This window comes from Odontesthes bonariensis, chromosome 15 (assembly GCF_027942865.1).
Source record: "Odontesthes bonariensis isolate fOdoBon6 chromosome 15, fOdoBon6.hap1, whole genome shotgun sequence".
In the NCBI taxonomy this organism is placed as follows: Eukaryota; Metazoa; Chordata; class Actinopteri; order Atheriniformes; family Atherinopsidae; genus Odontesthes; species Odontesthes bonariensis.
The window spans coordinates 27769339-27791320 of record NC_134520.1 but is presented as its reverse complement, the minus strand read 5'-3'; the positions used below and the strand labels follow the sequence as shown (position 1 = coordinate 27791320).

The following is a 21982-nucleotide window of genomic DNA, read 5'->3' as shown; positions in this document are numbered from 1 at the left end:
ACCCCAGACATGCTTAATAATGTTCATGTCTTGTGACTGGGCTGGCCAGTCTTGGAGCACCTTGATCTTCTTCGCCTTGAGGAACTTTGATGTAGAGATGGAAGTATGCGATGGAGCACCATCCTGCTGCAAAATTTGACCCCTTTTATGGTTGGGAATGTAAGAGGTAGCTAGTACTTCTTGATATTTTAGGCTATTGATGTTGCCTTCCACCCTGCAAATCTCTCGCACACCCCCATACTGGATGTAACCCCAGACCATGATTTTTCCGCCACCAAACTTAACTGTTTTCTGGGTGAATCTTGGATCCATGCGGGCACCAGTAGGTCTCCTGCAATATTTGCGGCGGCTGTGATGTAATTCAACCGAAGATTCATCTGAGAAATCCACCTTCTGCCACTTTTCCAGCGTCCATCCTTTTAGCAGGCTGTGGGCCTTGGCAAAGGCCACACGTTTTTTTAATTGCCTTTTGTTTAGTGCTGGTTTCTGGACACTGACTCGACCATGGAGGCCATTTCGAGACAGAATTCTACAAACTGTTCTGGTTGACACTGGGACTTGAGGTGACCAGGCCTGGTGGAGCTCTGCTGCAGTGGAAAAGGGGCTGGCCTTGGATTTTCGAACCAACAAACGGTCCTCCCGAGCAGTTGTCTTGCGGGGTCTGCCGGACCTGGACTTGTCAAAAACATCTCCAGTCTTTTCAAATCTTTTTCTTATTCTTTGTACTTGACGCTGAGACACATTGAAGGTGTCAGCCACCTCAGCAGTGGATCTGGTCTTCAGCCTCTTGATAATCAACGCTTTGGTCTCAGGGTGAATCTTAGGCATGTTGTCAGAGGTCAAGTTGCAGTTGATGTGAAGGTCTGGTGTACTGGGGTTCTTTTTATAAACACCCACTAATTGATTGATCAATTATTGATCACAGGTGTGGCTGTAATCTAGGATCGGGGACATCATATGACAAGGTGACAAGACTTTTGTCTTTGCAAAAACTGACTCAGTGGGCTTTACCAAGCTGTAAACGTTAGAATGCTTTTCAGCAGTTTCATTTGGCTCCAAAACATTATTTCAAAAGCTGTTGGGATTGAAAGTAGCCATTTTTTTGTAAAAAACAATTGATTAGACATATATTTGATGGGCACTTAAGGTCAACTTGTACCTAAGCGACAAGACTTTTGTCAGGGACTGTACAGTTTCGCCATTTTCATATACCTGACAGCACTCCTTTGTTTTTGCCTTTTTTTCTCTTTTACACTATTCCTCTTTTTTTCCCCTTTTTTTTCCATGTCTCCTTCTACTCCTCCCATAAGAATATTCAAAATGAGAGTTAACATAGTCCAATACAGAAAAAGTGTTTCATCGTAGTAGAATCCTTTTTGACATATCTTCCCTATTAAATTAACCTTTTGAACTCCTGAATCACACAAATCCTCCTTCGTATCTTTTAGACTTTCAGAGGTATTTTTTTAGATTACTTATAGCAATAGGTTTGAGAGGGTTGATGATTTTGCACTGGTAAAATTACAGCATGCACTTTTCAGGTATCAAACAAAGCTCATTGCTCTACTATGCAACCTCTTATTTAACTTGAACTCCACAGTGTCACTGTCTAACAGCTCTTCTCAGGTTTGACATTAAATAGGAACACCAGGCATCAAGCCATGTTTGGCAGCCTTTTAGTCAAATTTGATTATTTTCATCCGAGCAAACTTGCATCCATAGATTTGGCAAATGTTCACTCTATTTACACAAATGTTTGGATGCAGACATGAAGCTGCTCATTATAAGACTTATGATCTACAATAGATCTTGCGTAGAACCTATATAACCTTTTTCACGATGTATTCCGTGGTGTTTGTGCTTGTATTTCATCATTTTTTTTAACTGCCATGTGTTGTAATTATTTCTATTTTTCTTAAATTGCATAGCTGACATGGTAGGACAGGACATTTTTTTATATCTCATTCTCAGATGTATGTGCAATTATTCTATTGTGGTAATGCTCTGATTCGATTTCCTGGCTCGAAGTACCGTTCCCTCGGTTGCGGAAAGTGTTTTGGATGCTGACACTGAGTTTGTCTTCCTGGCTGGATTTCAGTTCTCTATTTGTCCATCTCCTTCCCACTAATCATCTCTACCATTCTATCCTTTTTTTCCTCCTTGATTCTCCTGTCTTCCTCATTAGCTGGCTGCCTCTTTGTCCAAACAAGTGGAAGAATGCTTGTGCTTATTTTTGTAACCTGTGACAAGGAGAGGTTTCCTGTAGAGCATGTCTGTGTGACTGACAGGGAAGCATGCTGGAAAGACGCTCAGAGGTTCTCCGTTTGCCTCAGATCCTCACTGTGTGCAGCCAAGGCTTGGTCTCTGATATAGGGCTGGAAAGCCAAAGAATAAGAATAACACAGGATGCCTTTACCAAGTGCATATTTCTTGCTCACTCGACATTTTTCTCTCACTTTCATCGCTCTGTCTTTGTCTCTGCTGTCTATCTTCATGCCTCTCTGTTCTCCTACGGCTTGTTCTTTTCATATCTCTGTCTCAGTGTCTCCCTCTGCTCCTGTCATACTTTTCTCTGGCCCTGATTCAGATTTCTTGTGGCTGAGTTTATCCTTAAGCGTCAGCCGCTGAGAGCTGACTCAGCCATGAGTTGATGGAGACATGATGTCTCACACCCAGTTTCCCAGAAAGATCCAAGAATTATTTAAGCCAGTTTATCAGTGCAGCTATAGACGCCAGCAAGCAGAGGCTTGAATGACTCATGGGGTCAGGCAGCGTAGTACAGCACAGTAATAGTTAACAGAAAAGGAAGTTCTTGATGGAAAACCGCTCGCACAGACGTTGAAAGTAATGCAACTATTTTAGTATTGCAATGAAAATAACTGCAGCCACAATGAAACACTTCTGTTGAGCATTTGTCAGAGTTTCAGTTATTCTAGGAGCAGCTCGTATAGCTTTGAGCCACTAGTATCAAGCTGACAAGGTAATTTCTTTTCATTTGGACTCTACAGCCCAACAATGGCTCATCCCTTGAGCCACTTCATCAGATTTTAAGCAGCTCCCCCTAAAGTCAAAAATGTTTTCTTTTTCTTTTGGTACACCTTTTTTTTTTTTTTTTTTTTTTTTTTTTTTTTAAATATCGTGTAAAACCTTCCAATCCCTATAAATTATTATTTAACATGTGAAATTGGTGAAGATTTCCTTTTGAAACTCATAAGATGATAGATTTTTAGTTTTCCTCAACAAACAACAAATACAAACTAGGACATACAAAAAAAGCGGCATTCTTGCTAATAATACTAAAGTAATGTAATTGACGTGTCATTTCAATCAGACGCTCTTGGCTTGAAATGGTCACAGTCTGTATTTCATTAACAGCCTAAATATTCCTGTATCTCACTGATTCATGCTCTGCCAATAGTTTTCCGTTCTTATACATCACACTGACAGCAAAGAAGTCAGACTGACAAGTGAGGAAATACTGACACAAGTATAGAATAGTTTTGGAATGGCGCCAGGCTCAACTATGATCACATGATGTCTAAATCCGAGTCACGTTTGAAATCCACGAGCATTATTCTCATGTTCCCAGAGTCCATCTGTCGGGGCCTCTCCTTTGAATTTGTCACCCTCAAGGAATCTGGGAATGCTGACAGAAAGCTTAAAGAGTGTGTTGGTTTCCCTAGCCACACCTGAGCACTTATACACCACAGTATTTCTTTTCTTATTAACCACCACACAGGCAGAGGCAGGTATTTAACGTGGCATGTTTCTTATTTATACCATTCATACTGTTGGCATGCATGATATGGTATTTACAGAAAAGTCAGACTAAACATGAAGTGAGATGAGTGTCATTGTGTCCTGCACACAGACTGCCTGACTGACCTCAGGTCTTAAATCTTGCTTTCAACTCATGGTGCACGACAGACATAAACCTGCACGTTATTCCCAGTCTTATGTCTTATCATTACATGCAATGCTCTTTTGCACAATGAGCGGAGTTGCACCATGTTACACACTAACATCCAGGTGTGATGACTCTATTCACATTCCACAGACAGAGGAACAGGCAGAAGGCGACCATTGCAGATTACGTCATAGTCTGAGGGCTCAGTCTGTCTGCTTGGAAGTGATCAGGCCTTTCACAGACCTGAGCCTTTCTGCTCACACACTTGTACCAGACCTGTCAGGTGAAAACAGATGAGCTGCATGGTAGGTGGTAACACAGTGGTGTACATTCCTCACCAGTCTGCTTCCACCACTGGTAACTGGAGCTGAGGAGAGCCTCACCCAAAATGGACTCGGCAGTCCTTTTAGATCTGCGTGGTTTCCACTGCAGACCTTCATAGGAACAGCATGAGCTTGTACATCAGGCAGCTTCACTCATGAGGAAACGGCATGACATTACTCAAGTTTGTCAAGTTTCTTTCATGACACAAGTGTATGATGGAAAGATTAATATTAAGCTTCATAATGCAACAACTTTCTCATGAGGTGAGGCTGGAAATAAACCCAATCCTGTTATCAAGCTGCAGCACATACTGAATCAGGTTTACAAGCTGTGTGCTTGCATGTGCTTCCTTAATATGTTTGAAGTGACCCTTATATTTGACTTGCATTTTTGTGATGAAAAGCTCAACTGGTTGACTGAATGCTCCATGTTTGCTGAAGTCCTCTTCACCACTCGCCTACATTTAAGTCTCAAGCAAGGCAGCACTTTGCTGTATGCTATACTCCTCTCTCTCTTTTCCCACCTTCCTGACTTTCTCAAACTTTTTAATAAAGGACATGAGAGACGAACACAAATAAATGTTGATCCATTGTTTTTAAAATACTGGTTGTGTTTTGAAAAGTCTGAATGTGCAATAACTAGATAAAAATCAAAACCTCCGCTATTGCAGAAGGAAGTGGCTAAAAATGAGTCAGAATGATCTTATGTGCCACAATATGCCAAATGCATGAACAATGGCCGAATTCATTTATATTGAAGACAAAAAATTAACAGCTCAACTCCACAGAAAATCCATTACCTATAATATTGAACAGCATATCAAATTTAGTAATACTTTTTGAGAAAAAGGTTTATTTGCAAAAGTCATGGTGGCTTAGCAGACAACCATGCCTCTGTTTTCTGTTCTTTTGGTTGTTATTTCAAAAAGATGATAAAAATAAAAGGTCAATCTTCAATCCTAAACTGTGTTGCTAAAGTCATCTTTCAGCATAGTTCCTTGTTTTGACATATAGGATACAAATCGCTTTTGTGGTCAGCCCCTTGAGGTCAAAGGTCTTCTGCAGGTTGTAAAGATTTTTTTTTTTTTTTTCTGAGGCTGTTGCATTGCTCATTCTACTCTGCTTGCTCCATGAAGCACTGAGGAATGCTGGGCAGTGACAGTTGACCCTAGGAGCCTGATGCTGTTTAAAGGTATCTTTGCAGCACTTGTTGATGTGAGTGAGTTCCAGTTTGTCCATGATGTGCTCAAATTTCTCTGAGGAAGCTCTGCGGCAGTTGAACAAACTTCACGTGTGGTTTGAAGTCCTGATCTAGTCTTTTCTAGACACTTCTGTCAATTATGGTAACTTTCTGTTAAGCAAAATTATTTCAAAGATACCGTTTTACAAGTGTCACTCAATCATTTGGTATTGCTTTTTACTTCAGATTGCTAAAATAATAATGAATAACCCAAATATATTTTTGTTGTAAAATAAAAGTGTTTTTTTTACAACGCTTAAAAATTCTGGTCAGGCCCAGCAGTGCTTCTTTCCAAAACTTTTAACTTGTGTTAACTAACATTTAAAGTAGTTTTGATTGTGTTTTCCATACTGGCGCAAATATGTCTTGCAACCTGAGCTCCCCAGCTCTAACTTTTCCTTTTATCTAGTTCTGATCCAGAAAAGGCCTTGCCATGCAGCCTCCTGTCATCTACACTGCTCACACCCTCCCTCTCCCCCTCCTTCCTCACATTCACTCGCGTCTGTGGTCTTATAAGGTTACAGAGCAGGACTTTCTGGGGCGATGCAGGAGCAAGCCTGTATGTGTGTGTGTGTGTGTGTGTGCTGGTTGTTCCTGTGTTCTCTGGTCCATGATGTCTTCAGGTGAGCAATCCTGAACTGGGCCTGCTTTTATTCCTCTTCACGCTTCAGTTGAGCCTGGGAACAGAGTCCTGCACATAACCACACAGGTGCAGCTATACAGGCTTGCGCGCGCACACACACACACACACACACACACACTCATTATTTTTTTTTTTTTTCTAGCTGTCCTGTCTTCTCTTTAAAGAATTATTTTCACTTCAGTTTATTACAATTATGGCATTATTTTACCTTTTGGGACAGTTTTTTTTTTTTCTCATAAGAATCCAAGTTAGCATTATAAACAACCTTTTTTTTTTCTTTTTTGCATATCGTTAGGATTTTTTGCCCATGCCTAACAGAGTAGACCTTATCACTTCCTCAAAAATTAATACTCTAGAATGACACTTGTCATCATAGTAGTACATTATGTCACTATGGCCAAGGTGAACTTTGTGCTTATCTGTGAGACACCACGGCATTTGAACACAGATTGCCAAGCTATGTGTTTATGACCGCGATAACTCCTGAAGAGTTAAGGATATCCTACAATATCTTCAGTTATCATTTTTACATTCTTTCAGTGAAGAAATACTAATGCAGAAAGCTATTAATTTTTTTAACAAATAGCTTCACCAAGTCTTTTATTTTGCTAACTAGACCCACTTGATTGATCTGCTCAGATTGGCTGAAGCTGGCCTAAGATAACTCATGACTGACATTAACCTACTTCATTTTTTTTTTCAAAAGGTTCCTGCCTTTTTCTAAACACTTTATTTTGTAAAGTGTTTAGAAACCCACCCATTTTGTGTAAGAAACCATTTGATGCATTGGATTTGGCAGTCTTACCATTTTTAATAACATTTTGTAGTTTCAGAGTAACGTTATTACACAAACTGTCAAAAATTATATACATCCAACAGAGTTTAAACATTGATGTCCTTGTCCAGGTGTCATCTAATTTATAAGGCATGAGTTGTAAAATTTGAATGTTTTAAATCTTTGGTTGTTAAGTAATTGTAATGGCATTGCTGCATACCCTCAAATGGTCCCCTGACTGTGAAAAAAAAAAAATTCTCACTGACTCTTTGATGTCCAAATACGGATAGTCGTATACTGGCAAAATGTGCGATTATTATCATTTCCTTTTATTTTTTTGTGAAACTGCTATTGTTGGGTGTTTTTGGCTAGCAATAGAGGGGATGGCCAGAACTACAAAAATAAGAGCAAATCTGTAACTTCTTATTTTAGCGATCAATATTATCAGTTACTTACATGGTTGTTGAATTTGTCTTACTCTCATATTCTTGTTGTCCCTACGTTATGTATATATGAGGAGTTTATTACATCTCTTTCTGATGTGAATTTGCGCTCTGCTCAGAGGGGCCGAAGTACATTTCTTAAATAGCAGCTTTTAAGAGAATCTTCGCTGAGAACTTATTCAGAAGTTTCTCTTCTTTCTAATTTCCCTTTTACTGTCTTCTCTCTGCAAACTCACATTTTCCAAGTCATCTTACATCCATTTATCTTTAGCTCTTCTACTCTTCTAACGTCCTCCCTCGCCTCTCCTCTCTCCCTCTGTCTTCACCAGTTCTCTTCCTCTTGGCATGAAAAATCTTCATTCTCTCAAATTCATTTCCTTTAGCCATGACTGTAACTTTCCGCTCGTTTTCCTGTCTTGGGCCTAATTGCACTAATAATTCATCACAGCAGCTTTAACTTTTTTACGTTTTTTAAAGTTTTTCTTTTTTTTTTGTACCCCCAAAACTGGGACATGTCTTGGAATGCACACTTTTGAAAGTTAGATGGTAATGTAAAGATTTGAACTACTTCCCTTTTCAAAAGTATGCAGGATAGAGTTTAGAGGAGACATTTAAAGAGAAATCAAAGCATTTGTCAAGTAGAGGCATCTCCTTTTTATAAGTTAGAACAGAAAGAGTGTGGTAAAAAGATCTTGGATGGAAACTGGGCAGATGAAGACAGATTAGAGAAAGAAATCATTATCATCCCTAAATGTCTATGCATATGTATGTTTAATCTCTTCAAGGCATACATATTGCACTATGAAAATGTTGCGTTTTCCAATTTTCCAGATAACCTCTGAGTTAGATCAGTTTTCCAGCAAGTTGACTTGGAAGAAGACCTTGGGAGAGGCCCTAATAACAGAGTGGGAGAACTCATACATCAATCTCATTCACCACACCAACCACTCTGGCTCCACGCACATCCCCCTCAGACCATATAACACCATATTAGTTGCTTCAGTATGCATAACTACTCAAATTGAACATTTCTGATTTGGTTCAGCTTTACCCTCTAAGGTTCCCCTTGTCTTTCTTCCCTCTAAGCTTTTCCTTTTCCTTATTCCCAAGACTTCGCGTTCATAGCTCTGCTCTAATTTCCATATATTGCTGTCACAGTCAAGTCACACCAAATTCTGAAAGCTTTATAGGGGTTAAGCTTGTATCACAGCATGATTTTTATCATCATCAGCCAAATACAGCTGGACAGGGATCAGAGGCTGCTGTCATGCAACTATGTATGGAGATTTGATGTCCAGACTTCTCAGAGGCAACGTCAATTCATCCATTTATTTTATATTTTGCCACTAGGAGTGGTTGCAAATTAAATTCAACCAAAAAAAAAGTTCCAAAGCTTTGAGTTGTAGAAAACAGCCATTAAGGAAAAATGATACATCATCCACATTTTGCAGCTTACCCCATACCAAAATCCAAGAGAAATATGTTCACAGCTCAAGTATCCAGGTTTTATTGCTCGCCTTTGAAGGTACCGAAAGGGAAATTACGGGTTTTTCAAGTCGAGATACTCAACATTTCAATAAAAGCCTAACTTCCTTCCTGCATTTTTCTCTAATGGGCAGACATTGAATCAAGTAAGTCTGGAAAGCTGATCTGTGGTGGTGAAATGGGCTTTGTATATCTGTTAAAAATATACATTATGTAAAATGGTGGACATAAAAGGTAACTTGCTCTTTGCTTCAAGGAAACATGATTTTAGTAAATTATGAAAATTTCAAGAGGGAAAGATTTACAATACTTTACATGTGAACCTCATATACGCTACATAACAAGTGACAAAAGGAATACTATCTATGTCAGGCCTCCAGTTTTAGGTGGTTTGGCCCATTTGCAACCAAGCTGAATCAAGTAATTCACTGCCTCTTGGATGTCTGTAGGGTTGCTGGCATTTATAATGGTATCATCTGGTGAAAAACAGTTGATGAGATAGATTGGCCTGAGGGTATATTCCCTGAACATCAATGTGAATGTAATGACTTAATGATTTGTGTATATGTGCATCTGTATTTGAGCACGTTGTCAGCAAATTGTAGAACCAGCAATAAAACATGAGTGAGTTTCCCTGTCCCAGAGGACATTTATCATAAAAAAAAAAGAAAAACAGTGGTTTGATCAAAAACCATAAAATCTTTTTAACTATAATCTTCTATCTTGATAGTTTTCAAACATTTGTACATTTAAACTTATGGGTGAAGTATAACAGAGAGAGGCTGCTGGTTGTGAGTGAATGTTTTTTTTAACTTATAAATGTATATAATGTCCTCCTGCCATTTTCTTCATTTCAGCTGATCCTTTTAAGCCTTTCATTTCAACAGACGAGTATCCATGTAATACAAAGATTCCATTAACATATGGGTCCAACCATCAGAAATCAGGATTGTGATCCAGAAACTATAATCCCCAATCTTAACTGACAAAAGCACTATTTTCAGGCCTTCATCAAACACAATAGCTTCCCTCTGTTGCAGAGCAACATTAGAAAGCTAATCTTAAAATTGCTCTGCAATTCATTGCAGATATTCCAGATGATTGTGTCCGTGAAAGAGAGCAGATGTGGCCTAAATAGAAGAGAGATAAAGTAGAGGACAGATGGAGAAAAAAATCGAGTAACTGTCTAGTCTAGTTGTGTATCTGCTGGTATTACTGGTTGTTCCAGAACTAAATAAAGTAACTGCAACCGCACAGAGTGAAATTGGGAGGGTTTTTTTTTCAAGACGAATCAAAACCATAGCTGTGGGGATATCTCTAAATTTCCTGAAAAATGTGTGATTTGAAAAAAACAAACAAATAGACAAACTAAGATGTTACTCACTCACATAAAGGTTGCATAAATCTCGCAGGCTGCGGCTCTTTTGGCTTGCAGGGACTGTAAGAGTCCTTACCTCAGGATAGTGTTTATGTACACTCAAACTGTAGGATTAGCCTCTAAAATCATATCTTAGTTCATTTAAAATCTGACTGACCAAATTTGAAACGCATTTAAAGGTTTTACCCAGAATACAGATGGCTAAGCTCGTTTTAGCTCCTTAGTAATTTGTTTGTCCATAGAAAACAAAGGAAGATTTTCAGATCTAAAAACACCTTTTTAGGGATTTAAATTTTTTTTTATTCACCCATACCTTTTATTACAAGACATAAATGCCTGCAGTTTTTACTGTGTTGGGCAACTGAAGGCGCAAATGAAGAAAAAAAAAATTCTAAGATAGATTTGATGAGTGCCTATGGTTTCCAAGTTCAATATTTTACTGGTACTGTGCTGGTGTTGATATGTTCTTGACCTCCCAAAATCTTGGTCTTGTCCGAGTCTCGAGACACACTGGTCTAGGTCACGACCCCTACAAGTCTTGGTCTCGTCTCCGTCATGTCTTTGCATCGACTTGGTCTCGGGTCCCCGCCCCGCCCCACACCCTTGTCTTTTTTCACTTTTTCCCATGTCCAACCCCGACTATTGAACTCTCACCTGGCTGCACTTGGCCAGCTCTGCATTAGTGAAACTACTGAGCTGCAACGTCCCCTCTCTTCTGTCCTTTGTTAACCACAGAGCTCCAGGCTTCTTAGAGTCTGTCAGCACAGAATGCAAAGTCAATTTAGACACACTTTGGGCCCCAGACTTGCTATAATACACTGTCAATGTTAAAAGGGCCTCTTGCAGTCCCATACTACAGCACACTTTGTGAAAACTGGCAGCATGTGAAATTGAAAGTTTTCAACTGAAGCAACAAAACAAGATAAGATACGAGCACCTGTTTTTATTGTCTAGGCATCCTCTGAGTTTGCTGCATGTCTGTGACAATCTTACGCATGAAGTTGCAGCCTGTTCATGTGATCCCACTGCCAAGCTTCCAGATGCCCTTTGCTGACAGGTGCAGAGGCTTAAAGCGCTGTTCATTAACACAGCTCATTTCACAAGCACCACAACACAGTCGTTAGCATCCTGACACCACACGTGTGAAACAGCACATTATCACCCAATTAGTGTGACCCTCTGTCAGACTGTTTGTCTGGACACTTTCTCTCCATGTACAGTGCCGGCACCCTGCATATTACAAACATTACAAGAAAGTTGTTAAACTGTTACTGATCATAACACTTAAGTTTATTTTTAATCTTAATGTGCAAAACAAATTGAAATTCTAAAGGTAAAGTATGCAAATAAATCTCTATGGATGGGTACAGCAGGGCATATGCTTGCATTCTTGCATGTGTTTGTGACTGTACGATACTTGCCCTTTGTTGGCTGGCAGCCATTTGCTCATTCATCATGTTGAACAATCCCAGCCTGCACCAAAACACGGATACCCTGCTTGTAACTATCGGCCAATGTATGTGATTTGAGGGTTTGTAAAAATGTCTTTGTGCTTCAGAGAATCAGCCATGATGAAACAGTCTCAGGGTCCTTGTCAGTCCCACATGTTTGGCTTTTTAATTTGTGGGGAATCACCTATGACCTGCAGCGTGGCACACTAAACCCCACTTTCTGTCTCCTCTCTCCTGTAATGAGAAGCAGAGGGCGGCTCTGTCGTCAGCTGGTAATAACAGAGCATTAGCTCCACATGGCCTGTTGATAGGCTCCCTGTTGTACATTCAAACCTTTGATCTGCACCAGCACAATGCCATCACCATATTTGTTTATACACGTGTCTGTAGAAGAATCTCTGCAACTTTCGATTTTTATTAATAACATAAACGTATCAGTATTACAGTTACTACCATCCATATTTTCACCTTCACTTTTTCATGCACCCTGCAGTTATAAACATGCTAATGATAGTGTCCATTTTCTCTGTTCACAGGGTCTGAGCTTCCCCAGGATCCCAGTGTGCTAGCGGCCACTTCGTGGAACACCACAAGTGATGGTAAATGTGCTCACACACACACAGACAAAATGCAAATATGCATCACATCCTGATCATGTCTCTGTTTAACAAAATAGGCAACATAATAACAGTATGTTCACTGTGCAAATTAACACATGCAACGTTGAACTGAAACCTCACATGTGTTGTTAAAATTACATTCAATGATGTGTTAAAGATTACACATCCTCAAGAACCCACCCATTGTCCCAGTGTGGGCCACAACAGGATAATTGATGGAATGAATCGCACATTGATCTACTCAACATGTGGGCATGAAGCCACAGGTGTATTACATTTCTCTCATTTCCACTGACCTACTTTAACAGCTTCCTCATGCAGAAGTTCCTAGTGGAAACTTGAAATGTGCCTGTGCTTCTTGTGTATCTCCTTTGTGCTGTTTTTATTGAAATATCTTTATGTCTAGTGTCAGTATTTTCTTAACTTTGCCTCATTCTTGGAGAAGTAAGAACCTGCAGTTGTTTTCTGACGTGCTGCTGTAGCAGATCACGTGACAGAATGTTGGAACTGCGACAAAAAAGTTTTTGTAAGAATTTTCATCGCTGTCGTGTTCAGTAACATTTTTCCCTGCATGTCAAATGAGATCTTCCTTCCCACTTTATATGCACATAATCACATATATTTGATGCATGAATCTGACTCATTAGTAAGTCTGCTAATGACTTTACAGAAACTGACACCTAATTTATCATTTTGCTTCTCTGCGACTTACACAAAGAACATCAGTTAAGTAGACGCACTGTGAATATAACTCATAACACATTCAAATTTACTGTAAAAATATTGAGGCCATATGCAGACTAGATAATCTGTGAATGTGATCTGAGCGATTAGATCTCAATGAGTTCTCAGTGCTTCTTTGGTGCCTCACGCCTCAGTAAGTATGTATCCCTCTAACCTCTAACTGTGTGGCTATTACTCTTGATAAGATTAATCCACAGCATTTAACTCCAGTATGAGTTACACACTGTGACTATTACTACCAACAATCCCATAACAACTGTGGTACAACATTTTCAACTTGGCCCTTAAATCCACTGAGTACAAGTCTCTAAGCTGTTGTGCAGTCTCTCCAAAACCACGTTTCAATGCCATGTTTAAAGTTTTCTCTTTACAAAATCGATTCAGCTCTCCATTCCACTCTTCTCGTGCAATTGAAGTAAGCAGCTGAAATTCTGCAAATTCTGGTCTCCAGCGCATTTTTGTGTTAGAGGCTATAATTAACAAGCCAGTTATCAGACCAACAGCAAGGTTAGACAGTTAGGTCGAGGCTAATGTATCGTAGTTGGCCTATTGATGATAATATAGTGTTGGGGTGAGGTCAGGTTTCATTCGCCTTGAATATTCCGCTGTGTCACGGAGTCAGGATTTCATTGTTACCATAAAATTCCAGAACTGGAAAACTATTCAATGGTCTAACACCACAGTTCAGTACAACATAATTGTCAGTCTTTTAACATGTCATTAGCAGTTATTTGCTAATATGTGTAAAGTGTTTCCATGCAAACCTTTGAACTAGCTCTCCTCAGACTTGAAAATAAAAAACAACGTTTGTAGTTCAGCTTACAGTTACATCACTTTCTTGTACTGGATCTCAATGAGTGTTCATTCCAATAGCTTCCTTATTTGACAAAGAAACTTGCATGACTGTATGAAATTAATTATATGAAATTTGATTGTCTTAAAGGCTTGATCTTACCTTTTTACTCGTCAGATTATTTAGATAATTGATCTTGTGACGATAGCTGTCATGTCTCCTGGAGCTACCCGGGTTTTGTTCAGCAGTTCCTGCCAAAGGAAGCATTTCATTTTTTTTGCTCCCCTGTCAACACCGCAGCAAGAACTGAGTCAGATACACCAAGCATTGTGGATCTTTTTTTTTTTCAAAATTGTTGCCCACAGTAATCAGTCAAATCTCAACCCCTCTCTTTAGTTTTTCCTTGAAGAACCAACATCTGCCTAAAACCTCCACTATTACACCCATACTCGGAATCTCCACAGAATGAAACTTTGCTGAACTTGACCTTCATCTGCTCTCTCATTTTTCTGGTTAGCTTAATTCTTCTTTTGTAAAGCAAACACTCCCACAACATCTTTCCCACATCACATTACGTGTACACAAAAATGGGAATTGTCACAAAACACACAATAAAGGCCAACGGTAGCTTTTGGACATGATTGAGCCGTTTAGTGAAGATAATAATTATGGTGACCAATCGAAGACGTTTTGTAAAACATAAATATAACGAGGGGTGGATCCAAACAAATACCAGGGGCAGCTTCATTATTCCACAACATGAAATATGAAAACTTACTAATTTAGTGCATCAGCACCAGTTTGTGTGTCATTTTGAGCTCACCCACTCACTAACATCTGTTTCTTATCTGATGGATGGATGGTGATTGCACCAAATGTTTTGTCTGCAGGCGTAGAATGTTTTCGATTGACCAAACGCACACTATTCAGGTAGTGTGGCTCTATCAGTAAGCATCAGTAGCAGGAAGTTATCTTGCTGAAAGAAGCTCATAATTGGGTAGATTTCAGGTTGGTTATAGTTTAGAGAACTTTGTTTCTCTCTGGCTTTCTTCCACTCTTTCTTTCGTCTTTGTTCGTTTTTATCAATTTTCATGTATTTCTATAAATTTAGATTATGAAATTTATCCTCATTCATAGCTGGTAGTTCTACAGTTCAAACTTCTCAGCATATCTACTGAGCATGTTTAGTTAGCTGTGCAGCCAATCAGGTTTCTGAATTTTGCTGAAAGACGCCTAGACCAGCTTCACTGTATGTGTGGTATCATTTACAGACACATTCACTTATACTATACAGTTTTGCTGTTGAAATGTAAGGGTATTGTATAACGTGTCTTGGTCTGAGCATGTATAGTTTGGTGTGTTGCGGTTGTGTGGGTGTGTGTGTGTTTACATTTATGTGCCTGCATGCGAGCGTTTGATTGTACAAAACTACTGCGAGAAAATGTGGGCTGATGACAGGGCACCATTTAGTCGCCTGCCACATTAAAGGGACAGTCCGCACCGAGGGTTTGAGTTTCAACATGCTCCTTCTGCCAAATACCACAACACTCACCAAGAGACAATTATGTACAGAGTGGCTTTGTTACAGACATTGGCAGGACATCTCTCTCCTCGTCATCTCGCCTCTCTCGTCCTCTCCTCTTGTCTTTTTCTCCCTCATTTAGCTCCCCACTGCTTTATTGTCGGTTATTATAACAGCTAATGAACTGTGCAGACACACTGCTCCAAAAACCATTTTCTTTTCCATCAACTCAACTAATGAGATGGTGATAAAGCTTACTTGACCTTCATGTGTCTAGCAAAACACTTGTGATTTAAGACTATGTTTGCTGTTTTCTTTTAATTCTTTTTTAGCTACAAAACTCCTAGCCAACAAGGACATTAAGGTTAGGCAGGGGCATGTAGGCAAGATTTAGTCCTATAAGTGTATAAAAGCATGCACAGTGCATTGTATGCCAAGCAGTATGGTGGTTGTATCAGTGGTTTTCTGAGGAGATGACTATAGGAACTTGATCACGAACCTCTTAAGTTTGTGAGATTAACTGTTTTCAGGAGGAAGTACTTAAAGGGTTAAATGCCAATTGCACTGTCAACTGATAGATACTGCTAAGTCAGGATAATTCTATCTAAATGACAGAATAGGTAGAACAAGTCCAAGTAAATGTGAGTTAGGTGTGTTTGGATGTTGGAAGTGTTAGGTGAGGAGGTGTTCTCTGAGGAGATGAATCTTCACGAAATTCTCTAAATTTCACCACCATGAAAACCACAAGTGATAACAGTCTGGACTGAGACTGACTTGTGCGTGTAGATGGCAGTATCAGATGCTGTCCCAAAGAGGAAAAGAGTTTGACTGAGTTTAGATAGCTGGATGCAGACCCTGCAGTCACTCTTTAGGCAAGTATTTCAATAGGGCAGCTAGCACTGACTAAGAGCTCAGTCTTAAAGATGTTTAGTTGAAGATCGCATTCCTTCATCCATATGGATATGATAAAGAGACAAGTTGAGAGTTTTGCTGAAATTGTGGGGCCATCTGATGGGATTGATCAGTACACCTGGACATCATCTGCATAGCAGTGATATGAGAAGCTATGAATAGCCTCCTCTTGGATTCCTCTCTTGAATATTAATCCATGTGGCTGCAAGTTCAGCTGAGCTTACAGTTTGTTAGTGAGGTTTTGGTTGATATTTCTTTAAAAAAAAAAATGTATATAACGAAGTATTGAAGTTACAAGATTACAAAAGTACAAAAAAAGAGAATCGCTTCCCAAGACTGCCATCTTAGCATTCCAAGCCATAAAGGGATCAGTGAAAAAATGCAAATATAAGTATAGATACTTCATGAATTCATTGTACATATCAAAATGTTTCAACAGAAACAGCCACATTCTACATACAGCACAACGTTTGACTCATAATATAATCTGCAAGTCTTTCGAAGTGGCTCCTAGACTGATGATTGCCCTTATGAATTCAATTAGTAAAAAAAAAATTGTTTCCCAAAATTAAGAACAGGCAACTCCACACTTGCGGGCATTAAGTTTTTTACCTTTTTACCTAAACGTGAACTTGCTGATGTAGTCATTTTACTGCAGAAAACAAAGCAGAGTTAAATGAGAAAATATTGTTACTTAATGTGTGTAAAAAGGACTTTTATAGGAAAGGAATGCAATCATGACCACTCTCCTCCTTCATTCATAGTCTTCTTCCATGACTTCTAAAGTGATTACAAATGTCAACATAGTCAGACAAGACGAATCAAACTGAGAAGTAAAACAAGACTGAGAGTAGGAAACAGCTGACTAAACACTCAATGAGTGACACTCATGCAGAAGTTGACACAAATTGAATGCAGAAACTGCTCTAATTTTTTCATTCAGTTTTTCCATCTCACTGCTTCTGTATGTGAATCTGTGGTGTTGCTGTGTAGAAAAAATATCAGAAAAAGGGTTCACAGTTTTCTGCAAGCCCATAGTGTTTACATAATATTGTGCAAAAATCTCCCACATTCACACCTAAGTCAGATATAGGTTTTATATCTCAAAGTGAACAGCGCACTATTGCAGTGTAGAGGATGAGTGCTGTAATTCTAGAACAGAGGAAGATGAGATAAACATTTTCTGTTGCAGTAAATACATCAGAAGTAGTATTATTAGAAGTAGCAATAGAAATGATAAGAACAACTTGGCTTAAGGGGCTTAAGGACTGACTGAATGGAGCTGTTGGTCTGGCTGCAGTGCTGACAGTTGTGTGCAATATGCAGAGAACGGAGGACAGATAACAAGTGGGTGAGATGGAGGAAGATTGGTGGTGGGAGTCTCTTCATATTGTCACACATATGTTTGTACCACATAGCAGTGGTACATAAAGCCCGGGGCTTTATGTAAGACAGTAAGCGCACACACACGTGCACAAAAGGGGGCTCTTTGCCAAGTCAAATATCCATCCAAATACTTTTTTAACTTTCACTTCTTTCACCCTGTGCTTAACGTCTCTATCGAGTTTGCAGTTTTCATTCACACAATTGAAACGTTCCACAAAAATCTCCTTTATAAGATGAAGATGAAACAAAGTAGCAGAACACCCTGCTTGCATTTTTCATCTCAGCTAAGATAATCACCTGAGATTATGGAGTGAACAAGTGTTGCTTTTCTTCTACCTTTTTAGAATTCAAGCACTTCTTCCAAAGGTTTTCCAAAAAACCCTACACCCTAGCCTACATCCTGATTGATTTAATGTGTTCTTACTGAGGACACAGCAGAGCCCTGTAGAAAAAAGAAAAAAAATCAGGGAAAAAAAAACATGATATGCATATTTGACAAATATTTGTACCATCCTATTTAAAGACATTGATACTCATGCACTGAATAAATCAATCAATTGGCCACATTATGGATGCTCACATTTAAAGTGTCCTAGCTTGAGGTGACTTGGTTCTGTCATTTTACAGTTTCAGTAAAGTGCATTAAACAAGTATTTTTGGCAAAAACAACATGGTGAAATATAAAATCTTTTTCGTTTGTCAAGGTGTAATGGATAGATGAACTCTTTTTCCTCCTCTTCTACTGGACTAAGGTTAAGGCTCGATGCTAGTGACTCACTGGATGCAATCAAAAATCAAAACTTTTTCCAGCCTTTCCATTGCATTCCCTCTTGGCCTTTCCTGACCAAAACTTAAAAAAAGGTTAAGGGCTAGGCTACTCCCTGGTAGGCTGCTCCCTGGAAAGGTCTCCACTCTGTCTCATTTGTCTCTGTGTTGGCCCTGTGACAAACAACCATGTACACTCACACTCAGTCCTAGGGTCCTGATTAAGAATCCTCAATTAACCTAACATGCATGTTTTTGGACGGTGGGGGAAGCCGGAGTACCCTGAGAGAGCCTTTTGGAATACAGATACTTTGTTTATGGAGGCTTATGATACAAGTCATATAGTTTAATTAGATACAAAATATTACTTGGAATTCAATGTTGATCATTCAAATATGAAAAAGAAAAAGCCACAAAAGTGAAAAACGTTGTCATAGACTGTTCTCATGAGCTGCTCACTCCCACCCTTCTGCCTTCATATACATTTACATTAATCCCAGTTAGTTAGTACAATGGGATAAAATAATCAAGCAATTCTCTCCTTTCCTTTCAGAAATGATGGTCAAGTGTTACCTATGTATAAATTATATAATAAATGAAGCGTTCCCTAGAATTTGAAATATTTGACCAGCTCCTGTCATGACTGACACTTCCAGATCATTTCACTCGATTAGGAACCGTCCTTGACAAAAAAAAATACTATTCGGTCGTATCCACTGTACTGTCGTGAAGTACAAAGTTAAACATTGAGGTACAGCATGCTGGCAGCTGATTAGCAACCTCAGCTACTCAAAGAAAGACAAATTATTGAATTAGAAAAGACATAGTTCCCATCTCTGTCAGGTTGTATCTCAACAGTCCATCACTCTCAATCCCGTGGTTTCGTACACACATGTCCTGGCAGTCTGATGTTGATAGGGATCTACAGTAGAAGCAGCTACACTGAGTGTACTGTTATGTGATGTCTCACATGGTTCTGTCAGCTTCTACCTCCAATTTAAAATTCTATGAAATAGAATACAACATGAAATACAATTTATTTACCAATTTGTGAATGGACAGAATAATCAGAATTTATTTTGATGGTTATTCGTTTCAGCAATTTATTAAGAAAAAAAGCCAATTAGTTTTCTATCCAATATAATAATTTAATCATTTCCTCCCTTACATTGTTATACAATAATAAACTGATTGTCTTTCATTTGTGCATTGCTGGTAGGGGAATAAGGTAAACTGATGACATCACTTAAAGAAACTTAAGATAAACTGGTTTATTACCCAAGTAAAAGAGAAAGCAGTGAAGAAAGTAGCAATGGCCGTTTTGGGAAAACTCCTCTTAGGGAGCAGAACCAACTTTTAAATGTTTCAGTATTTATTTATTGATCCTCTAACATCTCTTCAGAGTTACCAGGTTTGCTACTTTTTATATCATACAGAATATAGAAGATTTAAAGGTGTGGGTGTCCTCGCTTGAAACGGTGTGTGCTTCTATTTTTGCTCATCAACTCCTGTTCACAAGTACTCATGGTTCATCTGACGAGTGTTTAAGATTCCCCTCCTTGTGGTTTTCCTCCTCTGTTTGTTTTGGACGTTTTCTAGTGACCAAAGGCATTTCTGCATACCTAGGATGGGTTTTTGGGTTGAGGGAACTTTCCAGAAGATTTTTTTATGACATTGACACCAATGTTTTCCTGCACATAAAAACTCTTAGGTGGCCCTCCAGCTTGCTTTTTTCTGAACACTTTAATGACAGATATGTTCGTATGAGTAATACCCCACAAACTTCACAATTTGTGAAGTTGGACATAAGTGCACACACTTGATCAAGGTTTATTTACTGTTATAGTAACAGTTAATTTTATCCACTTTGAGACAAAATGTTACGGTGGTCCATTAGTTATTATTTTTTCCTCCTTAGAATCTCAAACGATAACTTAGGTGCCATCCTTCTTAAGCTCATGCAGCAGCTTTAAAGAAAACTTTTTGGCTTCATACAACCTTGGTGAAATGTCAGATTAGGTGTCACAACTGGGGCAACCACAGAATAACTTTCAAAACCAGGTTCTGAACACGAGCTTCTGAAAACACCACATTTTTTACCGCATTCTTTTCACAGAGCAGCATCTTTTATTTAACGTCTGGGCCTGATGTAGTACAATAAGTGTTGTTTGATTTATGTCCTGGCCTAGTGTAATACAACCTCTTTCCTCTCAGTTTTTCTTTCTCCTGAATTTCTTCGCAGTTGGTCTGTTTTTTTAATTTTAAACTTATTTTCCCATTTCTCCTCTCATCCGTCTTTATTACCCGTCTCTTTTTTCATTTTACACACAATCTTTATGTCTTCTAGGGCCCTACTTCATCCATCTTGAAGCTCCCATGAACAACATAACAACCTCACTGGGCCAAACAGCCGAGCTTCACTGCCGTGTGTCCGGCAACCCACTGCCCGCTGTGCGCTGGCTGAAGAACGATGCCCCTGTGGTGCAGGAACCACGGAGGGTCTCCTACCGTTCCATGGTGTACGGTTCACGCCTTCGGATCCGCAACCTGGACACTACTGACACAGGCTACTTCCAGTGTGTGGCCACCAACACTAAGGGTACCGTGTCCACAACAGGAGTACTGTTTGTCAAATTTGGTAAGAAGATTCAGTGGTCCAATCTAGCATTTAAAAGACAAACGATATTATCCTGCTCATCTTTTTCTACTGAAGAATTGGCTCATTGCAGCACTCATCCCAGCTGATTCCTCTTGTATCTGGCAGCTTGTACAAAGAAAAATCTGGAAGCAATATTGTTTATCCTGTAGTAAAAAAATCCCCTTGTCTCCTTTTCCAGATCCACTCCCTACACTTCAGCCAGGAAAGCCCCAGTAAGTTGCTTTTCCTTTATCCATTTTTCTTTGTGTCAGTCTATTCATACTGTAGCCTACTTACAAAATTGAGTGTAGGGAAGTACTTCAAAGGAGTGCTTAGTTGGGGAACACGGATTGCAAATAGCAGGAGTCTGTTCTTTGACCAATTTTTGCAGTCTGAAAATTGCTGGAAGAATTGGGAGTACTTGGGCAGCTTTTATGTTTTTACTATTAAAATGAAATATTTATAAATAGTCAAATTCGTTCGATTTAACTGTCTAGACGGAACTAGACTAAAAAGAAATAAACTTTTCAATATGTAGATTGAAGGGCAATTAGCAACGTTTTTAACGTATGATGACATGCTGATACAGTTGAAAAACTGGAAAACCTCTACTGTAATTTATTGCTTGTAATCAGAGAGCTACTCTGAGAAATAAGGCTATGAACCGTATTCATTGAGACATCAATCACTTTCTAACTTTTCTGGTCTGTAATTTTCCATTTACTGGTTCAGGTCTCTGTGTGACTAAAGGATTTTTTAATATGAACCTTTACATCACAGTTATTGCTTTCTGTTTTGTTCTGAAAAGCAAACCAAACTGTATTTGCACGTTCTAACATAATAGCATATTGCACTCTTGGTGGAAGCACAATGTGTTCCACAGCGGGTGAGCAATTTCAAATGTGTAATCCATAATAACTTCAGTATGTGGATAGCAAAACGATTAATTGTCATTGA

At 39.1% G+C, this 21982-nt stretch overlaps 1 protein-coding gene across 2 annotated transcripts in view; it reads left to right on the top strand.

Annotated features, from left to right (window-relative positions):
- ror1 (receptor tyrosine kinase-like orphan receptor 1) overlaps nucleotides 1-21982 on the top strand; it is a 124840-nt gene that overhangs the window by 70972 nt on the left and 31886 nt on the right. For both annotated transcript variants that reach the window (XM_075485807.1, XM_075485806.1), the window contains 3 exons: nucleotides 12182-12244; nucleotides 20735-21025; nucleotides 21225-21258. In XM_075485807.1, coding sequence (XP_075341922.1) covers nucleotides 12182-12244; nucleotides 20735-21025; nucleotides 21225-21258 — 388 coding nt within the window. The remainder of the gene's footprint in view (nucleotides 1-12181; nucleotides 12245-20734; nucleotides 21026-21224; nucleotides 21259-21982) is intronic.